Source organism: Notolepis coatsorum (assembly GCF_963971535.1).
Source record: "Notolepis coatsorum genome assembly, chromosome: 5".
NCBI classification, from domain to species: domain Eukaryota; kingdom Metazoa; phylum Chordata; class Actinopteri; order Aulopiformes; family Paralepididae; genus Notolepis; species Notolepis coatsorum.
The window spans coordinates 159450425-159471594 of record NC_140169.1 but is presented as its reverse complement, the minus strand read 5'-3'; the positions used below and the strand labels follow the sequence as shown (position 1 = coordinate 159471594).

The window sequence follows — 21170 nt, the reverse complement described above, 5'->3', positions numbered from 1 at the left end:
TGCCGCAAACTTTTATACCTGTGGTCAGGTATGCTGGCCAATCAAATGCCAGCTTCATTGTGGGGTGCAATATTCATTCTCTTGTGATACATTGTTAGAAAATAGGGGGACACTGCCACCTAGTGTAATTTGAGAGGAAATGCAGTTTCCGGTTCAAACTCTCTGCCAAAAGCTCCGCGGTGAAGTTCAGACTGGGAAAATCGAAAAAAGATGTAAACAGATCAAAGACTAGTTACGGCGTCCTCGGCAACTTGAGCATGGCGGGGAATGACGAGGTCCGGCGTTTTCGGCAGTTAGTGTTAATCACTATTCAAATTGAGGATTTAGTTTGAGGATATTTATATAAAAAAAAAGTTTAATCTTTTTTTATAATTATCGGCCATTGCCATCGGTAAATTTGATCTTATAGGCCGATTGCAGTCAACAAGGCACATATCGGCCGATACCGATATTCGGCCGATATATCGGTGCACCCCTAGTTCTATTGCACGCTGCCCAAAGTCCGAGTCATCAGTGCTCAAGTCGAGTCACGAGTCCTGAAAATCAGTCCTGGACTTGAGTACTACAACACTGGCTTTTGCATAGCAGCAGCTATTCTTCCTTGGCTGACTTCGGTAGGTTTGAGATCAGGCGGGCCACTGCGTTCTGAATGAGTTGAAGAGGTTTGGTGGCAGTGGCCGGGAGGCCAGCGAGCAGTGCGTTCCAGTAGTCGAGGCGGGAGATGACTGTTGATTGGACGAGGAGTTGGGTGGCTTCTTTTGTCAGGAAGGGGCGGATCCTTCTGACGTTGCTGAGGAGGAATCTGCAGGTTCTGGTTGTCGCTGCGATGTGAGCGGAGAAGTTCAACTGGTCGTCAAGGACAACACCAAGGTTCTTTTTTTTAAACTCTTTATTTGCATTTTTGGATTGCAAGCATACAAACATCATCTTTGAATATTATTTTCATATCAGTCGGTCTTCCAGGTACATAATACATAGACATAATGTACAACACCGTTAAACAGACATAAACAATAAAGAAAAGATTTTAATACCCAATAACAGAAATAAAAAATACCGACTTACTGTTCCCCCCCACGGGGTCGGTACCGACCCCTTTTGACATTATTATCATATATTAATATTTTTATGAGTGATGCAATAAATTAGCGTTTTTAAAATCAAACGTTTTCAAGTATTAATATCACTACTATGTTACAAATGCATGTAGAATGTAAAACGTTAGGTTGGCAATAGTTTAGCAATAGGTTAAAAGTGTACTTATATCGTTTTAAGTTTTCTATTTGCAATCGTTTTTTGAACCGGAAATGGAAATGTTGAACCATGGGAATTGGAATCTTTTTGCGGCCATTTTGTAGAGGGGATTCGTAGCTATCGTTCAGCGTTGGAATTTCTCCGTTCTCCACTTCCTGTGGTCCACTATGGTGGTTCAAAGTTCAGCGTTCTGAATGAATCATATCAATAATTGTTATGATTCGCGATAATAAGCTACAAAAGGTAACGTTTTATATTGAAACGCAGTCAGTTTCTCCACACTATTGTTATCATGTAGGAAGAATTAGATCTGAAATTAGTTACAAAATGGTTATACTGTGGGGGAAATAAAATAGTACAGTCGATTACAGTAAATATCAGTATCTGTTATTATGCAAGCCTGGTGATACTATATCCAAATTGAACTCGGCCATTTGAAAGATACTATATGTATATATATATAAATGTGCGAATTGGCTATAATAAGGTAATGTATAAGCATATATTCTATATTCTATAATAATATTTCAAATTACATTGGTCCGGATGGGAGAATTCAGTACTGTATATACAGAACCTTCAGTTTGATCATCTTCCCTTTATTAATTTCCTTAGATCCTTTGTACACATGATCTCAAGAGGGTACTGAATGGTCATTTGGTTTGGTCATTATTATCATGGTTTTATTCACTGTCAAAGATGAAAAGAAAAATCATAATTCATATTTTCCTTTGTTTCATCACAATTTAAGCAAGCCTAGTAATAGACACAATATTTCTGACACTGAGAATACATTTATTGAGGTCCATAGATGTTCCTAGATACCAAGAATATGCAAATAGCCCTTGTAGAAGTGGAGCAATATTCCATTTACCTAGGTATACATTTTATGCAGATTTTCACCTGGGGTGGAACAGGTTAAGCAAAAGTTCCACAGACATAAATAATAAATTGAAAAAACATAAAACAATTGTCATACCCAAATAATAGAAATAGAAAATACTAACTAAAGCAAAAATGTGCGACATGGGTTCAGAGACCCTCCTTGAACCTCTTTCCTCCTTTACCCTTCGCCCTCTTGTGTTGCATTTGTTTCTTCCTCTGTGATGTCGTTTTCGTTCCCCTTTATAATCCTCCCACTTTCCCCATATTTCCCCAAATTTCTCTTCCTGTAGCCTCAGCATGTGTGTTATCCTCTCCATATCCTGTATCTCCTCTACTATTCCTACCCATTGTGCTATTGTCGGTGGATCTTCTTTGTACCACAGTCTCGTTATTGCTTTTCTGGCCGATATCAACATTATCTTTATTAAATACTTGTCCCCCCCTTGTATTCCCTCGTGCGTCAGGTCCCCTAAGTAAAGCACCAGTCCCGTTTGTGGTAACCCATATCCTAATATTCTGATCATTGCCTCCCCTATCTCCTCCCAATACCCCTTCAGCTTCTGACATCCCCAGAATATGTGTGTGTGATTTGCCCCCTCCTTCCCACACATCCTCCAGCATGTCCTTTGTGTTGGTGCATACTTTCCCTTCAACTCTGGGGTTATAAAGAATCTGATTATGTTTTTCCATCCAAATTCTTTCCATACCCTTGATCCTGTTGTTGAGTGTTGTACCTCGCATATGCTACCCCATTCCTTCTCTGTTATTTCTATCTCTAATTCTCTCTCCCATTTCTCCCTTATATAATCGGTCGTGTGTCCCTTGCTGTTCATTATAGCCTGGTACAGTGCTGAAATTACCCTTCCTTTCCCCCCTTCGTATGCCCACACTATCATCTCGATTATTCCATTCTGTTCTTCGTCCTTGTCTCCTCTTATTTCTTTATTGTAGTAATCTCTAACCTGTAGATATCTGAAGTCCCTGTTTTCTAGTCCAAATTTCTCCTTTAATTTTTGTAGGGTTTGCATTTCCCCGCTTCTCTATCATTTTGCATATCGCTGTTGCCCCCCCCCCCCCCTCTCCCACCTTCTGAACACCAAGGTTCTTGGCGGTCGGGGACGCGGTCACAGCTGCATTCTCGACTGTGATGGAAAGGTCGGTCAGGGGGGAGGATTTGGCCGGCAGGTGGAGCAATTCTGTTTTGCTTAGGTTCAGTTTGAGGTGGTTGGTCGTCATCCAGGCGAAGATGTCGGACAGACAGGCCAAAATCCGCTCAGAGACGTGGATATCTGAGGGAGGAAAGGAGAGGAATAGTTGAGTATCATCGGCATAACAATGATACGAGAAGGCATGAGACGTGATCATGTTACCCAGTGATTTAGTGTAGAGGGAGAAGAGAAGGGGTCCTAGGACAGAGCCCTGACCTTATGTCATTTAAACAGGTTATTACCTCGGATGTCAGCGTTATCAGCAATTTGTTGCTTTGTTAACTAGCTGGCCGGGAGGATGCAATCCCCTCTACGCACCCCCCCCCCCCCCCATAACTCCGTCATCTGGATCTGGATCCGTCATCAGCTCTATTTTCAATCTTTCAAAATTCTCTATACCCTAGTTGCTATTGCATGCACTTATCTGTGTTTCATTACACATATGAGTGCATGCTTACCAACTGTTTCACCTGTTTTATTGCAACACTACTATCACCGACATCTAAGAAGGGAGATTCCCCCTTGAGCCTTCTAAGGTTTCTCTCCTCCACATTGCCTGTGGTGCATTTTTTTTTTGGCCGAAACAGTTGGCCGAATGCCGAAAGGCCGAAAATGATTAATATAAATATATATATAATGTTTATTTTTTTTATTTTTTAGCTACCGGATTATGGCAAAAGACATGATTATGGCAAAACTTAACTTAAATAATATTAATAATCACTATTATGGGCCCATAAAACATTTATTCAGCACTTTTGAATGCATACATTAATTCCAGACTGACTGCTGAAAGATTGTACAATTTAAACATTTTCTCTTTGCATACAACAAAATGTGCATTAAAGTCAAGTGCATTTTCTTTTCTCTGTAGGATAACTACAACAAAGTACATTCAGAACAAAGCCAAGGTGCTTTAAAACTGCATAACAATCTGCATAAAGACACACACAGGACTGTTGTATTTACTACATCTCCCATGACTCTTAGCAGGGGATGACGTAGCTTACGAGAGACTGGTCAAAGAGGAATGGAAGCGTTAGCTAGCTTAACGCTAACGTTTAACCGCGACGGGCATATAGTAATGGCGAGCATGTTAAAGATGCATTTATTGGATGCGTTGCTCGCAGAGTTTATAGAAACAGCGCAGCTCCCAAGAGGAGTTAGTTATCACAGGCTGCAGAATGCAGGAAGAGCTGCCAAACAGCTCACGGTACACATTGCGTGTTTTTGATTACGTCAGCACAACAACACTTTAGGTTATGAACGTTACGTAACCCTGTTCTTTGACATTCGGTGATATATTTTCGGTGCTAAAACCCTTTCGGCCGAAAGAGCCTTTTTGACCATTTTCATTAGCATCAGGTGGCTTCTTCGTTCCGAAGGTTGCCCATCACTCTCCAACCCACTCTGTCCCACTTCTTCTCTCCAACTCCGTGACTCCGCCTCACACTCCGCTCCAATCACAGACGTCGTCTACTCAGCCTCTTCTTGGTCTTCCACTTCCTCTCTTTCCATCCACCTTCCCCATCACCACTAGGCTTGGGCGGTATGACGTATTACGGTATACCAGGGTATTTAGAAATCCCGACGGTATTGAAAATCAATACCGTCTAAACAGAGTTTTGTTGTAGTGCACACACGCGCCAGCAGAGGGCGAGACCAGTCCTCACTAATGGAGTGAGCCATGCAGAGCTGGTTGTCTACACACAGGAGGAGGAGGAGGAGGGGAACCCCGCTTCAGTGGGTGAAATTAAATGAGACACGCTTACCGTTGCTGGTGCTGCGGGCTAACTGGCTATTCTGAGAGCTAACTGTAGTGTTGTGTACGATCACAACGGTGTTCACGCTTTACGGTAATGTTGCGACAGTGCTGTGAAAATACCGTAAAGCGTTGTGGTAACGAGAGTGTGTGTTGTTGTTGTGTGTAGGATGCTGCGGGCGAGCTGCTACCATTCTGAGAGCTTAACGTTAGCACTAGAGCTGCGGGCGAGCTGCTACCATTCTGAGAGCTTAACGTTAGCACTAAATGCTGCGGGCGAGCTGCTACCATTCTGAGAGCTTAACGTTAGCACTAGAGCTGTGGGCGAGCTGCTACCATTCTGAGAGCTTAACGTTAGCACTAGAGCTGCGGGCGAGCTGCTACCATTCTGAGAGCTTAACGTTAGCACTAGAGCTGCGGGCGAGCTGCTACCATTCTGAGAGCTTAACGTTAGCACTAGAGCTGCGGGCGAACTGCTACCATTCTGAGAGCTTAACGTTAGCACTAGATGCTTGGGCGAGCTGCTACCATTCTGAGAGCTTAACGTTAGCACTAGAGCTGCGGGCGAGCTGCTACCATTCTGAGAGCTTAACGTTAGCACTAGAGCTGCGGGTGAACTGCTACCATTCTGAGAGCTTAACGTTAGCACTAGATGCTGCGGGCGAGCTGTTACCGTTCTGAGAGCTTAACGTTAGCACTAGATGCTGCGGGAGAACTGCTACCATTCTGAGAGCTTAACGTTAGCACTAGAGCTGCGGGCGAGCTGCTACCATTCTGAGAGCTTAACGTTAGCACTAGACGTTAGCACTAGATGCTGCGGGAGAACTGCTACCATTCTGAGAGCTTAACGTTAGCACTAGATTGCTGCGGGCGAACTGGCCATCTCCGTGATTTGTTTACTTGGTAACACCCCCCCCCCCCCCCCCCGCTGATGATAATGAAAGTCATACCGTCATATACCGTATACCGGGGTATTAGGTAATCAAGGTATAACGGTATGAAAAAAGTCATACCGCCCAAGCCTAATCACCACCTTCTTGGAACATCTAGGTGCAAAACATTGCTAGGTTTTAATGAGTTTTTCCTTACCTTCATGTGGGGTATGTCTGGGAGTTCTTCGTGGTGTTTTTGTTTTGTTCTTGATTTATTGTGATGTTTCTTCTTGACTTGTTTAAAGAAGACGTGTCCGGCCCCATGGGGACATTAACGTGTGTTGTCGGGGCCTTACAAATACATTTGATTTGATTTTAAATCTGGCAACAAGCAGAGCATAGAATGCTGGTATTCTGACTTGATGATCCTTTTTTCTTTTATAGTTTCCTTCCAATAACTTACATGGTGACGCCACAAAAATATACATTCACACTCATCCCAATATATGGACAAAACGCATAAAAAAGTTAAAACAATAAATAAAACACCTAAACAAAACGAACACACTGCAATTAGACTGAATCCATCATGATATCATTTAACATGGATAGTCCATGTGACCTTACTCCCCAATGCTGACGTCACAGCAAACATTCAAAACACCCGCATTTGAAAACCTGTGCGCGTCTAAATTGGTTGTTTCTTAGGGCATCAAAATATCATATCACATTATTGGGTCTTTTTTTTGCGACCGCATAATGATATTTGATTGTATCATCTGGTTATTCCAGTAGAAATTGCCTCTCGAATGTCATTTTGATATATTTTTTTCATGTCATCTTGCTCCAGCACTCTGTGACTGAGCTCCAGGTCACCCTGCTCCCTCTCAGTGTTCCCCATGCGTAGAGATCTGTTTGAGAGCGCGCACAACGATATCAAACCACAAGTCCCATCTCTCCCCAACTAATAGGTTTCCACATCAATAATGAAGTACTTTGCACACAGTCCTTCCCACTGCGCAGATGTTACCTCTTAGAAATACCACTTCTTGCACTCTTGGGTTAAGTGTAGAATAACGTTTATTGTTGAAACTGTTTTGAGGGTCCGTTTATATTTTCCATGCTCTTATCTAGCTTTCTTAAGATAAGATATTCTTTTATTGATCCCCTTGGGGGAAATTCGGGCTTCATAGCAGCATGGGGTAGGGGGGAGGTGGGGTACAGGTATGGGCAGCGCCGTCTAGTTTTTTACCAACCCAGTTCCGCGTTCGCGTTCTGTGATCTGATTGGCCACTGACGTTTCTGGTGCGATCTGATTGGCCACTGACGTTTCTGGTCATGTGACATGTGCGCCCAATCGCGTGACGCCTGTGTCTTTGCCTATTTCCGCCTCGAACAGCATGCAAACGACCTAACGCCTAGTTTATCACTGGTTAAGCTTAGGCGACTCTTTCGAAGTTGGTTAAGGTTAGAGTTTGGAATCAGGGCTGGCGTTCTATCGCCCTGCTCTAAGACAATGGGCAGGGTAATAGTCATCATTTGGTCGTCCTCAGACGAGCTTGACAACGGAGTCTCCGGTCTTCTCGGTCGTCCGCACACGCAGCGAGCTCCACAGAATTCTCCACTCCGGCATCTCTCCTCGGCACGTCCACGTATGTCGGCGTGGGACGTGATCGACGCCCGTGTGATGGATCCCACAGCATCATCCTGCTGGCTGGAAGCTCTATGTCTGTGGTAGGGATGTCCCGATCCGATCACGTGATTTTCAGAAGATCGGGATACATTTTTTCTTTTTTTTTATTATTCAGCAAACATGCCCATGTTCACGTCTTAGACTCATACTGAGGCCTTAGTTTTGATTTTAAATTGCATATCATCATTAATTTATTTATTGTCACACAGAGCAGAAGAATTTTGCCAAAACAAACACATTTTCTTTTATTTAATTATACATCAAATGATTTATGTCAAGGATGAGGGACATCCACTAGTTGCAGAACTTGCAGTCACCTGATTTTTACAGACGATGGCGCCATTGCTCTCATGAAGCAGCAGGTTGGAGGCGGAGTTTTTAGATTACTCCGGTTGCAATGCCTCGCTTGAATGAAGTTAACCTTTCACCTGGATAACGTCAACATTCAGGGTGAATGTAATGTGAGAATTTTTTTTTGTTGTTGATCGGATCGGGAAAGATCGGTATCGGTAGATACTCAAAATCACATGATCGGGATCGGATCGGGAGCAAAAAAATGTGATCGGGACATCCCTAGTCTGTGGCAATGGCTGGCCAGTTTCATCCTCCTGGCGGCCACTTTCTCACTCGGCCTTGGTAGCCCCCCAGACAGCTGCTTGTTGGTAACATGCTCGTTCTGGCCGATGTTTAGCACGGCACACGCAGCATTCTGGTGTATCCAGAGACTTCTGCAGGGTGGGCTTCAGGGTCCAGCTTTCACAGCCATCATAGAGGAGCACCGACTCCACAGTCTCATGGGAAAAGTTCAGCTTGATGTGTCGGGGGAGATTGTAGTTCCACACACACTAGTCATGCCATGCAGGGCCCTCCATGCCAGTGCTTTCCTCACCTTGAGGTCCTGTTCTGTAATAGTAGAGCGACATAAATATAGGCAATACGATTTTGATCTGAATAGGAGAAGAAAATAAACGGTGTAAACAATATAATTAACGCTGAAATATTAAAATATGAGAAAAATAACCGGTGTAAACAAAGGTGCAGGTGGTCTGTACCCTAACTGGCATGATATATACTAGGGATGCACGATATTGCTTTTTTGACACCGATACCAATAACTTTATGCTCCTCAAGCCGATAACCGATATCGATAACCGATATTTATTGTATTATAAAAAAAATTTTTAATGCGTGTATTTTTTTTATCAATTTTTTTTTCCAACATGAAACAAAACATATCACAATACAATAATAATACATAAAAAGACTTCCCAGGACAATAACTTAACACCAACTTAAATGTGACCTAACCAGACAACAGAAACAAAAGCCAAGACAACAGTTTTGACTGATAAAGTGACCATATTTATTTTTCCAAATGAAAATTCACAATCCGTCAACAGCTTGTGCTGCATCCAACCTAAGATGCTCGAAGCTTTTTGTTCTTCTTTTTTCAAAGCGGAGCCTTGAAAAAGAGGCTTTGAGTGGACACATCACCACCTCACATCACCACCATGCTTGTACCTATTGACGAGTCGTTTGCTAAATTAAATACGTTTGACAGAAATGACCCAAGGGCTCAAGCCGCTAGCTTTTAAGCAGTCCTTGGTGGTGCAGATTAACCTGGCTACTACGGAGCAATAAGTGACTGCGTATTCAACCAAGGGTTTCATCACAGCCACGAAAGGGGCTAGCTTTGCTTAGCTCCTCGCGTCGTCGTGGGCTTCTAAGTTAACACAATAACACACCGTCGTGGCGGTGGTGATGACCCGTCGGGCTGGATGTATTGCCCTTTTCCCTCCTTGTGGAACTTCTGCATTGCATTTATTACAAATAGCAAGCGATCTTTTTCCTCTGAAACTCCGAGTTCCGATGCGGCCATCTTTGTTGTTAACGTTAACTTGCGTGGCTACGTCACAGCCAAGAAAGGGAGCGCTGGATTTGTGTAAAACGCCCTGTTCCTAAACCACACGCTGTCAGTCGTAGCACAGTACTGACAAAACGGGAGGAGCCTACAGTCAAAACAAACGCACTTCATTCCAATTCACCCACACTGCATTTTTTTTTAACCAAAAAATATATTATATTATCGGAGCTATTAATAACGTTATCGGGTTTATCGGGATGACGTCATAATTGCTGATATCGGCCCGATAATTATCGTGCATCCCTAATATATACGTGGCGTCATGCATGGCGTCTCCCAAAGCAATGAGCGGTAACGTTAGTAGAATAAACACTGCAGCCATACGTGTAGAGATATACTCTATAACGACAATTAAACGAGAACAGGGGCGTACACTCGACGTTCTTCCGACTGGACTACTTTTGTTAGGCTGACTGGTGGAAGGGTTTTATCTGTCGAGGCAGGTACTCCGCCCACTGACAAACATGGGCGACAGTGGCTCAGGAGTTAGAGCAGTCGTCTGGCAATCCGGAGGTTCCCGGTTCGATTCCCGTTCCTCCCGGGCAGCATGTCGATGTGTCCTTGAGCAAGACACTTAACCCCGAATTGCTCCCGATGAGCAGGTTGGCACCTTGCATGGTTGCCTCCGCCGTCGGTGTGTGAGTGAATGGGTAAAATGTGAGTAACAAAATTGTAAAGCGCTTTGGATAAACGCGATATATAAAAAAGCAGCCATTTACCATTTACCATGGGTCTAGGTGGCTAGCAGTCTCCAGGCTCAGTTTGCCGTAGAAACAGGGTTTCCATTGGTCCACGTGTTCTGGTCTTGGAATAATGGGAGGAATTCTGGTCAAATATTATCCGTGCTTTATTGCAATACCGTTCTACCCGATGCTTGAACAGCCACAGTTACCGTTTGTAATAATTGACGTTACTTTACCTCCACTCTGTCGGCACTGCAGCAGCTCTCTTCACTCGTGGAATGGCACATTTCTCGAGAGAAAAGTGTTTTTGGTACAGGATGCCTAGAGTGTTGGGGTCTGTGTAGCAGCACAACTAACGGTGAGCTAGCCACAACTTCAGCCTGTCTAGGGATGGGTACCGTTCACATTTGAACCGATACGGTACCGGTACCTGTGAATCGATACCGGTACCCATCGGTACCTTTTTTCTGTACTTTAGTCTAAAAAAATGTAATCTACCTACCTCAGTTGTAAAAAAAAAAAAAAAAAAAATCCAAACTTCAAGTAACCACATTTTCGGCTTGCCATTGCCCCGACTGCTTTGTTGTTGAATCAAGTCAAATCCTAGGTAAGCGTATATTGTGCATGTGAATGTTGACATGAAAAGAAAAGAGTAAAAAAAAACAGTATCTCACGTGAATCAATACTCGGTAGTACCGACGTGTTTCGGTAAGTACCTTTTAAAAGTACAGAATTCGTCCAAACTATATATAAACCTCACCGTCCAAACTCATGCCTCACGGGATTTCAGAGAGAGACTTCTGTTCAACAGACTTCCAGTGGACACATGTTATTTGGTAACCAAATAAAAAGAATAGGGTATTATTATCCCCAGACATATTGACCGCCGGAGAGATTTAAATATGTCAAGACTTGCAACAGATTCTGGTAAACTGCCAGTAATTACCGGATAACGGAAACCCTGGGTAGCAAATGAGCCTGGCTAAGCTTTCTCTGCACCCTGGGAGTTTTTAACAAAGCGCTACCGGAGGTTTTGCTACACAACTGAGCATCTCACCAACACAACCACACATTTCAAATCCTCCAGTCGCCACAGGTACACGCCAAAAAAGCACATTACTATCACCGTTAACCTGTCTGGTCACGGTGCTGATCTTATTGACGACCAGCGGTGGCAGCACTGAGCGTTCGTCCACTGGAGGATTTGAAAGGAGACTTTGGAGAGAAAAGGGTCGTTTCTATGCTGTATTTCGGCAGCAGCTTGTGTTTTCACTCCACTGGTCTTGGTCTCACACAATGATTAGTTAGGACGGGTTTTGACTTAACCTGTCGGAATCTGCGGCGATTCGTTCTAGACCTTTGTATATACGTACAGAGCTAACCTCTGGTGAACTGCAGACACTATTTCCTCAACTGTACTAGACCCAACTCGAGGACAGAAGAAACTGTTTAAATATGATATTTCTATCGAATATCCCTTTAACACATTGACTGCCGTTCACGTAGATCTACGTTTCTGTCACGGTATTTCTTTTATTATCTATTGCCATTCATAATTCAGCGGGGCACCTTGTGCATACTGTTCTGAGTGTGTCTGAGCTGGCAGACGGTATTATACCGCCCTCTAACGCCCTCGGCTAGGAATGCACCCCGTTAGAAACGGGTTGGGGTCTTTTCTCTACCGAGCTGTGGCATGGGGGCGGGTCCTAAACACTCCGGCAAAACACACGCTTGTAGGGATGCTTTGGACTACTGACCCCGCCCGCTCGTTGAAGTGCAATGTCCAACAACGTCGGAGGCACGATCGCTGTGGATAACTGGAATGGCGATGAGATTATTGGTTTATTTTTTCCCCACTACTTCAGAGACCAGGTAAGGACACCATATATGAAAGCTTGTGTTGATCTTATATTTATTTCTACTGCGATTGAAGCTATCTGTGTTTTACTTGTGTGGCTGTCTGCCGTTGGGTTGCAGGAGGGTCAACACTGGTGTCTTTGAGCACTGCTGTAAATGTGTGCAACGGGATGTCGTGGCATCTCATCTCGTGCTGAATTCATTAGATGAGTGAGGCGATATTTCTAAAAGCCCCAACATAGAACTGTACTGAATTCTTTTACAAAAGATTATCTGAATTTGATTACTCATAGACTACTATATAAAAACATAATGGACATATATATAAAAAAGAGGCCTATCAAAGAGGTCAAAGCACAATAACTAGAATGGGCACTAGTTGGAGCACAAATGTCTGCGGTTTGCTATAGTTGGTCATAAATATGTATATAAAAAAGAGGCCTATCAAAGAGGTCAAAGCACAATAACTAGAATGGACGCTAGTTGGAGCACAAATGTCTGCGGTTTGCTATAGTTGGTCATAAATGTGTCTCCCCCCCCCCCCCCCCCCCAATGAACCTTATGTTCTAGCACACTCTCAGGAGCTAAACAGAGAAGCATTTCATACAAAAGTAGAAGTAGTAGTAAGAACTTGAACCTTATGTCGTCTCTTGTGGCCTCTTCAGGATGTGTGTGTGTGAGTCACAAGTGCTTTCATGCAGATTGTGGTTGTCATTGAGATTGATGTGCCTTTAGCAACACACAAGTCGTTTCCAATAGAAAACGCTAGCGTTTACATTAGCTGGTCCACAATTCGAAACCAAAACTCTTGTACTGCCCAACCAGAAGTCTGCAAATCATGTAGTAACTATGTATTGTGAGTGTATGTTTGTCTTTTAACCTTTTAACCATTTAAATGAAGTTCTGAAAGGAAAACAAAGTAATTTGAAGTTGAAATAGCTGGTTACTATATTGTAATTTTCAAAATGATAATCATTGCCCCAAGCTGTTGCCAGGTAAAAACAATTCGGCTGTTCAATGCCTTTATTGGACGATATTGGCTATGGGCTGTTGATGAGATCGCTTTGCTGTGTGAGGCTCAGCCATTTGCTCTTGGGTCGCACTGACCCCTGTGAACGCCTCGCCCTCTTGTCAGTAAAAAGCTGGACCATAAACTCTCCACGGAAAAGGACTACACGAAAGTCGTCGGAGAACGCTGGAATTATTGAATTCCCCCCAAAAACACTTGCCGTTGCGTGACGTGAAACATGATGTTCCCACGCGCTCGTCCTTGTGCCTCTGTGACGCTCTGCGCCGGAGCGCGGGCCGATCGGCTCTATATTTAGACGCCGTGCGGATTCACACACCCACCCGCCCCCGGCCGGCCTCCCACAGACTCTACCGAACGCATCGTGTCCTCGGGAGAGTCTCCGCCCACCGCGCGGGTCGGACATAATAACATGCATTACGGAGAGAGGACGCTGTAATGGAATGCCGTGCAAAAAAAACCAAGTAATGCAGCAGAACCTTTTATAGAGTAGCGACGCAGTGTTCCTATTTAGACACGCTCTAGAAAAACTCAGAAGTTATATAAAATAATGAAAAGGGGGACTAGCCTCGTTTACGCCTGGACCGTTTAAGTTTATTTGGATCCCCATTCGTTGTGTGTGTGTGTGTGTCCCCCTCCTCTTGCATTTTTGGTATGACCTCTGCGGCGTGAGTCTGGGCTGTCGTTGCCACAGCCCTGTGATGCAGTGCCATGTGGAGAGGCCCGCCATCGGTCCTGAGGGCGTGTTCCCGTTCAGCCCTGCGCTGCAGAAACCAGCCACATATTTCAAGTCCTATAAATAAAATGTACGTTGCGTCGCAAATAGCCCGGCGAGCTTCCTCCGGGGGCGTCGAGGCGTCCTTTTGACCGAACGCGCCGTCTCTCTGTCGATGTTTTTTTTTTTTTTTTTTTTTTTTTTTTTTGATGGCTGCGAGAGCCACATCAGAATGTGCCGGTGGGTTTCGGGAACCAATCGGTGGGTTTCCAGAGGGGGGGGGGGGGGGGGGTAGGCGCCTCGTCTTCCTCACCAGGCTGGCGGCGCCTCCTCTTCCTCGTTGTCGGAAATTGGTTTTAAGCCATAAATATTGGATCAGACTTTAAAAAAAGAAAATTGTGAATTTGATCCTTTTAAATGCCCCTTTTTAAAAATGAAAAATTGTGCTTGGAAAAGTACTTGAAAATCCTTGAATTTCATTTTGCAATGTCTGTGGCGAACCCTGGGGTACAACTACATCGCCACATGGCAGACGGGTCCATCCTGACGGTGTTGTTGTTGTTGTTGTGCAGCCGAGGACCCGCCCTGACGGTGTTGTTGTTGTGTTTGTGCAGCCGAGGACCCGTCCTGACGCTGTTGTTGTTGTTGTTGTTCTGCAGCCGAGGACCCGTCGGAGAGCTACGTGAAGCTGCGCGACTACGTGTTGGGGAAGCTCTGCCAGGCGCTGCCGGCCTTCTCCTCCGACAAGCTGCCGCTCGGCTTCTCCTCCGACATGGTGGCAGAGGCGCGGGACAAGCTGAAGATAAACAAGGTAACATGTGTAACAGCTTACAGTTTACATTTAGTAAGGCTGGGATGATAAATTGGGACACAATTATTGATAAATATCAATTTTTATTAGTATTTAAAAAAGATTTATTTAAAAAGAATTAAAAATTATTTTATTATTATTTAAACAACAACTTTGTGTTTATTTTGCAGCAATTCTTTGTCGTTGCCGCCATCTTTGGTGTTACAGATTTCCCCATTCAAAACGATCACAGTGATCCTTCTCATTTTATAGTCGGTGGTCTCTGGATGTGATGGAGGAGTGCGCTGCATATTGAACGCACAGTGCAGAGTTGCAATTTGACTGAATTTACATGAAATGGGGATGTTTTAACTAAAACATGCCACAAGACCTAGTATAGTAGTAGCTTGGTGTGCTAGCGTTGGCTGTTAGCAATTTCGATTAGTAATCGAATTAAAATGCATATAAAGGCCTTGTCCTGTCTACGACCATAAGATGTGATGTTACTTAGGGCGGGATCCACAAAGGATGGATTGCACGGTGCTAATTGCACCCTTACTTACAAATTCATTATGAATTGAAAATGGGGGACCCTGATGTAAACGAGACGAAAGTCTTTCTCTGGTCTGCATCCCCTTAACAATTGTGTGTATTGAGCCGTACTGTATTGTACCCATTCTGCAATCTGTTAATAACATTTTCAATCAATCACCGCCTAGAAGCGTGGCTAACGCTAATGGCACGCATACCAGAGGCTAACTGCCTAAGAAAACGGGCAGAGAGGCACTGAAAGAGGATTTCACCTCATCTAATGAACACACTGACTAGACAAATATCAAGATGTATCCATCAGTAGAGCTGCCGCGGTATTGATATTTTCCTTACCGCACGAATTTGCGAAATATTTCCTACCGCCGCGGTAATAACCGCACAGTGCGCACAAAAAAAAAGTTTGAATGCATTTTTTATTTTTTTTTAGTAGTCTACTCTTATAGCCTGCCTCTAGTCTAATGGCGCTTTTCCACTGCATAGTACCTACTCCACTCGACCCGCTTTAGGCACCTGGTACTTCGTTCCTTTTCCACTGCAGCCAGGTACTACTCCGTTTGTCTGAAAGCTCCGTGGGCATAGATGTCCGAGGGCTTGCAGCAAGCCAGAGTTTAACACAGTTTCAATCAATCAATCAATCAATAACGACATTAACCAGACTCTCGTTGCGTCTATTCTGCCAAAGCTAACGTTACCTCTCATTGTGTATTCTACCAAGCAAACCCGGGTTTAACGTTACCTCTCGTGTATATCGGCTGACGGTAGTATTAGGCTAATAATAACAACAACAAACTTAACACATCAGCGATCTTGTTGTGACACTAAACTCTCCGCTCGGTGGTAAATTGGGTTGATGTCGGTTTTGTTTCATCAATAAATAAGGCAGAATACACAGTGAATCCATTCTTTTTTGTTTATTGCTTGGTTCTGTCGCAAACAAATCCTGAATGAAATGCATCCTTAGCGAGGCAGTAAAGATGGCGGCGTTCTGTTTTCGTTCAGAGGCTACAAAGTGTGACGCGTCTCTCTTCTGACCAGTCAGTGGTCTGCAATGTTTCACATGTCTTTTCTGGTACCACTTCTACCCAATAGGGTTGCTTGGAACCGAGTAGGGTATATCTGCAGAGCCGCAAGCCGCAAGCCAACTTTATTATTATGATAAAAAAAACAGCGGTGACGCGGTATTCAGCCTAACTCTGCGGTGAGCGTGATGCAACAGCGATACCGCGGTAATGCGGTTATCGTGGCAGCTCTATCCATCAGTGGACCAATTGCATGCTTTCCCAGAAGAAGCCTTCAGTCGACTCCTTCAGACATTAACACATCCTACGCCAAAAACGAGTTTACTCGTTATTGCCCGCCAATCTAATAACGCCAACAACGAGTTTACTCGTTTTTATGATCGTTATTTCCTTTATTCGCTATTGGCATACATAATTCATCCAGGAAGGCTCCGGGAGCCAGCTGGACTCTGTCTGATATTTAAATACCCTCAATACCGCCGCCTGGTGGATTTCGGGCGAGTTGCACTCCACTCTAAACCGGATGTGGCGCTCTGTGCATCGGGGAAAACGCATGATGGAGCATAATGTATACCGAGCATATGCATTTGAATTTTTTAATATAGCGTGTATAGGAACGAAACGCCAATCGATTATGTGTAATATGCGTCGGGGCCTATAACTCGCATTCTAGGAATTACTGCTATACACTCCAAAAACATACTTATATTCACGACGGTACTAACACGAAAATGTATGAATGGAAAAATATAACGTTCCCACATCCTGAACGATAGATACCCGATGTTGAACGGGCCATAGTAATGTTGATATAGCTATCATATTTAAAAAGTTATAGCCCTGCAAAGAAGGTGAGCGACTCCATAGGGTTACAGCACTGGCAGAGAGTGGTATAAGATGGGCAAAGTGCATGGCACAGAATGTGTTAAGCACCCCCCACAGCCCACAGGGAATGATCTGAAAGAAAAAAAGAATTGTACTTTTTTTTTTTATTAAATGTTGATACCGTAATTGCTCTAATAGTAACCGGTATTCAATTAAAAACCGGGTCTCTATTAATGACCGGGTGCGCTGTTGAGCTAAGCAATTATAAGCCGGCCTCCTAATACAAGCCGGGTATATTTTGTTATTGTTGTTATATGCTGGCCTGGCTGTGCAGTAAATACCATATAATGGTATGGTGTTAATGTTTACCAAGAGAGTAAGCCTACCTCAGAATTGTATAAAATGAAGTTATTATTATTATTATACCAGTATTGTGATTGCACTATTTTACTTTATTTTACTTTTTTTGACCACCTGTAATTGCACTGTTTACTACCGTATTTCATACAGTACTTGGTTTCAATAAATGAACCCAGTACATTTTACTGGGTTCAAACTGACACAAAATGTTGATTTATTCATTATGATCTGTTTGAAAATTAGAAATATAGGCCTCTCTCTTATACATGCCTCCTCCTAATACAAGCCTGGTATCCGCTACAGTTGAAACAAATACAAGCCGGGGTTACTATTAGAGGAATTACGGTAGTCTACTATCGGCAAATTTTGGCCAATCAAAGTCGACTATACTACAAATCCTTAGTCGGGGACAGGCCTAACCATCGGACGTCATTCCTTCACCCACTCTCTTCTGCAGAAACACGCCAGACGGGTCTACGAGATCCTGCGTCTGAGAGTCACGGACATGAGCGACGAGGCACAAGCCAGAGAATACCGCCTGGACGTCAAGAGGAGGCTGTTCGGACCCTACAAGGTGCGTCCTTCCTGGGAAACCTTTTTACTGTGCGTTTGTTTCCTGTGCGGACTGTCCCTGTTTCCTGTGCGGACTGTCCCTGTTTCCTGTGTGGACTGTCCCTGTTTCCTGTGCGGACTGTCCCCGGTGTGGAGAAAGTCTGAATGTCCAAACGGTCACTGGGTAATGTTCATCCATATGTTAAAGGTTTTAAGTGGCATTTTATTGTTAAAATAAGTGTTATATAGCTCTACATTCCAACAGCCATCACTGATAAGTGTCTGGTCAGTAACATGGGTCTCCCAGTCCCTCCACTCTGCAGTAAACAGCCATCACTGATATAGAGTGTCTGGTCAGTAACATGGGTCTCCCAGTCCCTCTACTCTGCAGTAAACAGCCATCACTGATATAGAATGTCTGGTCAGTAACATGGGTCTCCCAGTCCCTCCACTCTGCAGTAAACAGCCATCACTGATATATAGTGTCTGGTCAGTAACATGGGTCTCCCAGTCCCTCTGCTCTGCAGTAAACAGCCATCACTGATATAGAGTGTCTGGTCAGTAACATGGGTCTCCCAGTCCCTCCACTCTGCAGTAAACAGCCATCACTGATATATAGTGTCTGGTCAGTAACATGGGTCTCTCAGTCCCTCCTGCTCTGCAGTAAACAGCCATCACTGATATAGAGTGTCTGGTCAGTAACATGGGTCTCCCAGTCTTTCCGCTCTGCAGTAAACAGCCATCACTGATATAGAGTGTCTGGTCAGTAACATGGGTCTCCCAGTCCCTCCACTCTGCAGTAAACAGCCATCACTGATATATAGTGTCTGGTCAGTAACATGGGTCTCCCAGTCCCTCCACTCTGCAGTAAACAGTCATCACTGATGGCTGATGGGGGGGGGGGGGGGGGGGGGGGGGGGGTTGTTGCTACAATAGGGCACATTGTAGATTCTGTTGTTGCTACAATAGGGCACATCATAGGACATAGGGTGTTGTTGCTACAACAGGGCACATCATAGGGTGTTGTTGCTACAATAGGGCACATCGTAGGGTGTGTTGTTGCTACAATAGGGCACATCGTAGAGTTTCTCATATTTTTATATTCAGAGTTAATTCTATTGTTTACACCGTTTATTTTCTCATATTTCAGAAATGACCACTAAGGCTTGCAGTGTGAACAAGAGGGTGAACATTAACATCTCTCGCTCTCTCTCTCGCTCTCTCTCTCGCTCTCTCTCTCTCTGTACCCGTCTTGCTTACTTGTCCTACAGAACTTGTACGTCGCTTTGGATAAAAGCATCAGCTAAATTACTAAATGTCCCTCCCTCCCTCCCTCCCTCCCTCCCTCCCTCCCTCCCTCCCTCCCTCCCTCCCTCCCTCCCTCCCTCCCTCCCTCTCCTCTCGTCTCCAGAAGAACCAGAGGGAGCTCACCAAGATGATGAAGTGCTTGCGGCCGGAGGAGCTGGTGTCTCAGATCCGCGTCATGGACACCCAGCTGCAGCACGAGGAGCTGGAGAAGAGCTTCCAGGACGTGGTGGCGGAGTACAGGAGGATCATGGAGAGGCTCGCCTCGCAGGCCTGAGTCCGTCTGTATGTCTGTCTGTCTGTCTGTCTGTCTGTCTCTCTGCCCGCTGGCCCCAGACCTGGACCAAAGTAGTATTTGTTGAAAACTTCATAAAGTCCAGTGTTGGCCTATTATTATTATTATTATTATTATTATTATTATTATTATTATTATTATTATTATTATTATTATTATTATTATTATTATTATTATTATTATTATTATTATTATGTACATTTGAATTGAAAGCTGGTGTGGTCTCTTATGGGGTCAGGAGTGTGTCGTCTTGACCCCTAGGGGTCACAGCACAGGGGGGGAACCCGTTTAAGCACCATTGTAGAATTTCACACACTCAACACGTCGCCCCCAAGAAATCAAGGTCTTATTTCCTGAAAGGTTGCCATTTTGGAGGTATGAGTTTTTTTTCCTTCTTTGTACGACATTGACGATTGACTTTTTACGATGTGTTTTAATTTTTTTTTGCCTACGTAACGGTAGCCAGATCAGGGGGGGTTTATATAACGACAGAAACAGTACCCGGGGGAAGTTCTAAAGACAAATCACGGGAAAGTATTTGAAAGTGGATGTAATATATTTCTTTCTGCGATTGACACCCGAATCGTACCCCAGCAGCCTATTCTTTAATCCCAGCCCAAGAGTGCTGCCGAGTGCTTCCACATTTTCCCTGATTGGCCGTGACACGCCCTGCGGCAGAGCGGAGCGGCAGAGCGAGTTTGCCGCGGCATTATGCAGCCGTAATATGCAGCCGTAATCCCCGCTGTTTTAACATCGACGGTTAGCTCAACTCGTTCGCCGCCTTGCTCTGGAGCCTGCGGGGCGTTTGTGACAAGTTCGAATCACTTCAATTTTTTATTTTTATTTTGTTTACGTTTAATTAATTTATCATCTCTCTATATAAACGTGCATTCTTTCGCCGGTTAAGTTTAGGCATTTCGGAGTTGGTTAAGGTTAGGGTTAAGTTTAGGCATTCTTTCGGAGTTTGTTAAGGTTAGGGTTAAGTTAAGGTTAGGGTTAAGTTTAGGCATTCTTTCGGAGTTGGTTAAGGTTAGAGTTTGTTGCAGAGCATGGCAATAGAATGCCTGTCTGTCTTTCTTGACGCGGAGGCAGCAGCCTATTTCCGCTCTACCGCGCGCTAGGGTCACATGGGCGTCGTGGCCAATCAGAGAAACGCGAAGCACTCTTGGGCTGGGATTAATATAGACGCACCCCGGCAGGGGCTAAACCCCGCCCGCCCCGGTTAAACTCCACCCATCCGGGTAAACCCCGCCCACTCTGTTTTATTATAGCCCGCCTATCCGGTTTTGAAAAACAAAACAAAATGCTAGCTGTCGTTTTGCAACTGCTGTTTGACCCAGGTCTGCTTCTGGTCTGTCCCAGTGTTGAAGGCTCTGCCCCTGTGTTGAAGGCTCTGTCCCAGTGTTGAAGGCTCTGCCCCTGTGTTGAAGGCTCTGCCCCTGTGTTGAAGGCTCTGCCCCCTGTGTTGAAGGCTCTGCCCCTGTGTTGAAGGCTCTGCCCCAGCCTGAAGGCTCTGCCCCAGCGTTGAAGGCTCTGCCCCAGCAGCGTTGAAGGCTCTGCCCCAGCGTTGAAGGCTCTGCCCCAGCGTTGAA

General features: G+C 44.5%; 1 protein-coding gene across 1 annotated transcript in view; it reads left to right on the top strand.

The window, feature by feature from the left end:
- The window catches only part of hat1 (histone acetyltransferase 1), a 77733-nt gene extending 58171 nt beyond the window's left edge, over window positions 1-19562 (top strand). Inside the window, exons 9-11 of the mRNA XM_084315261.1 lie at window positions 14540-14691; window positions 17884-18000; window positions 19390-19562. Coding sequence (XP_084171387.1) covers window positions 14540-14691; window positions 17884-18000; window positions 19390-19560 — 440 coding nt within the window. The 3' untranslated portion in view covers window positions 19561-19562. The remainder of the gene's footprint in view (window positions 1-14539; window positions 14692-17883; window positions 18001-19389) is intronic.
- The last annotated feature ends 1608 nt before the right edge of the window (window positions 19563-21170 follow it).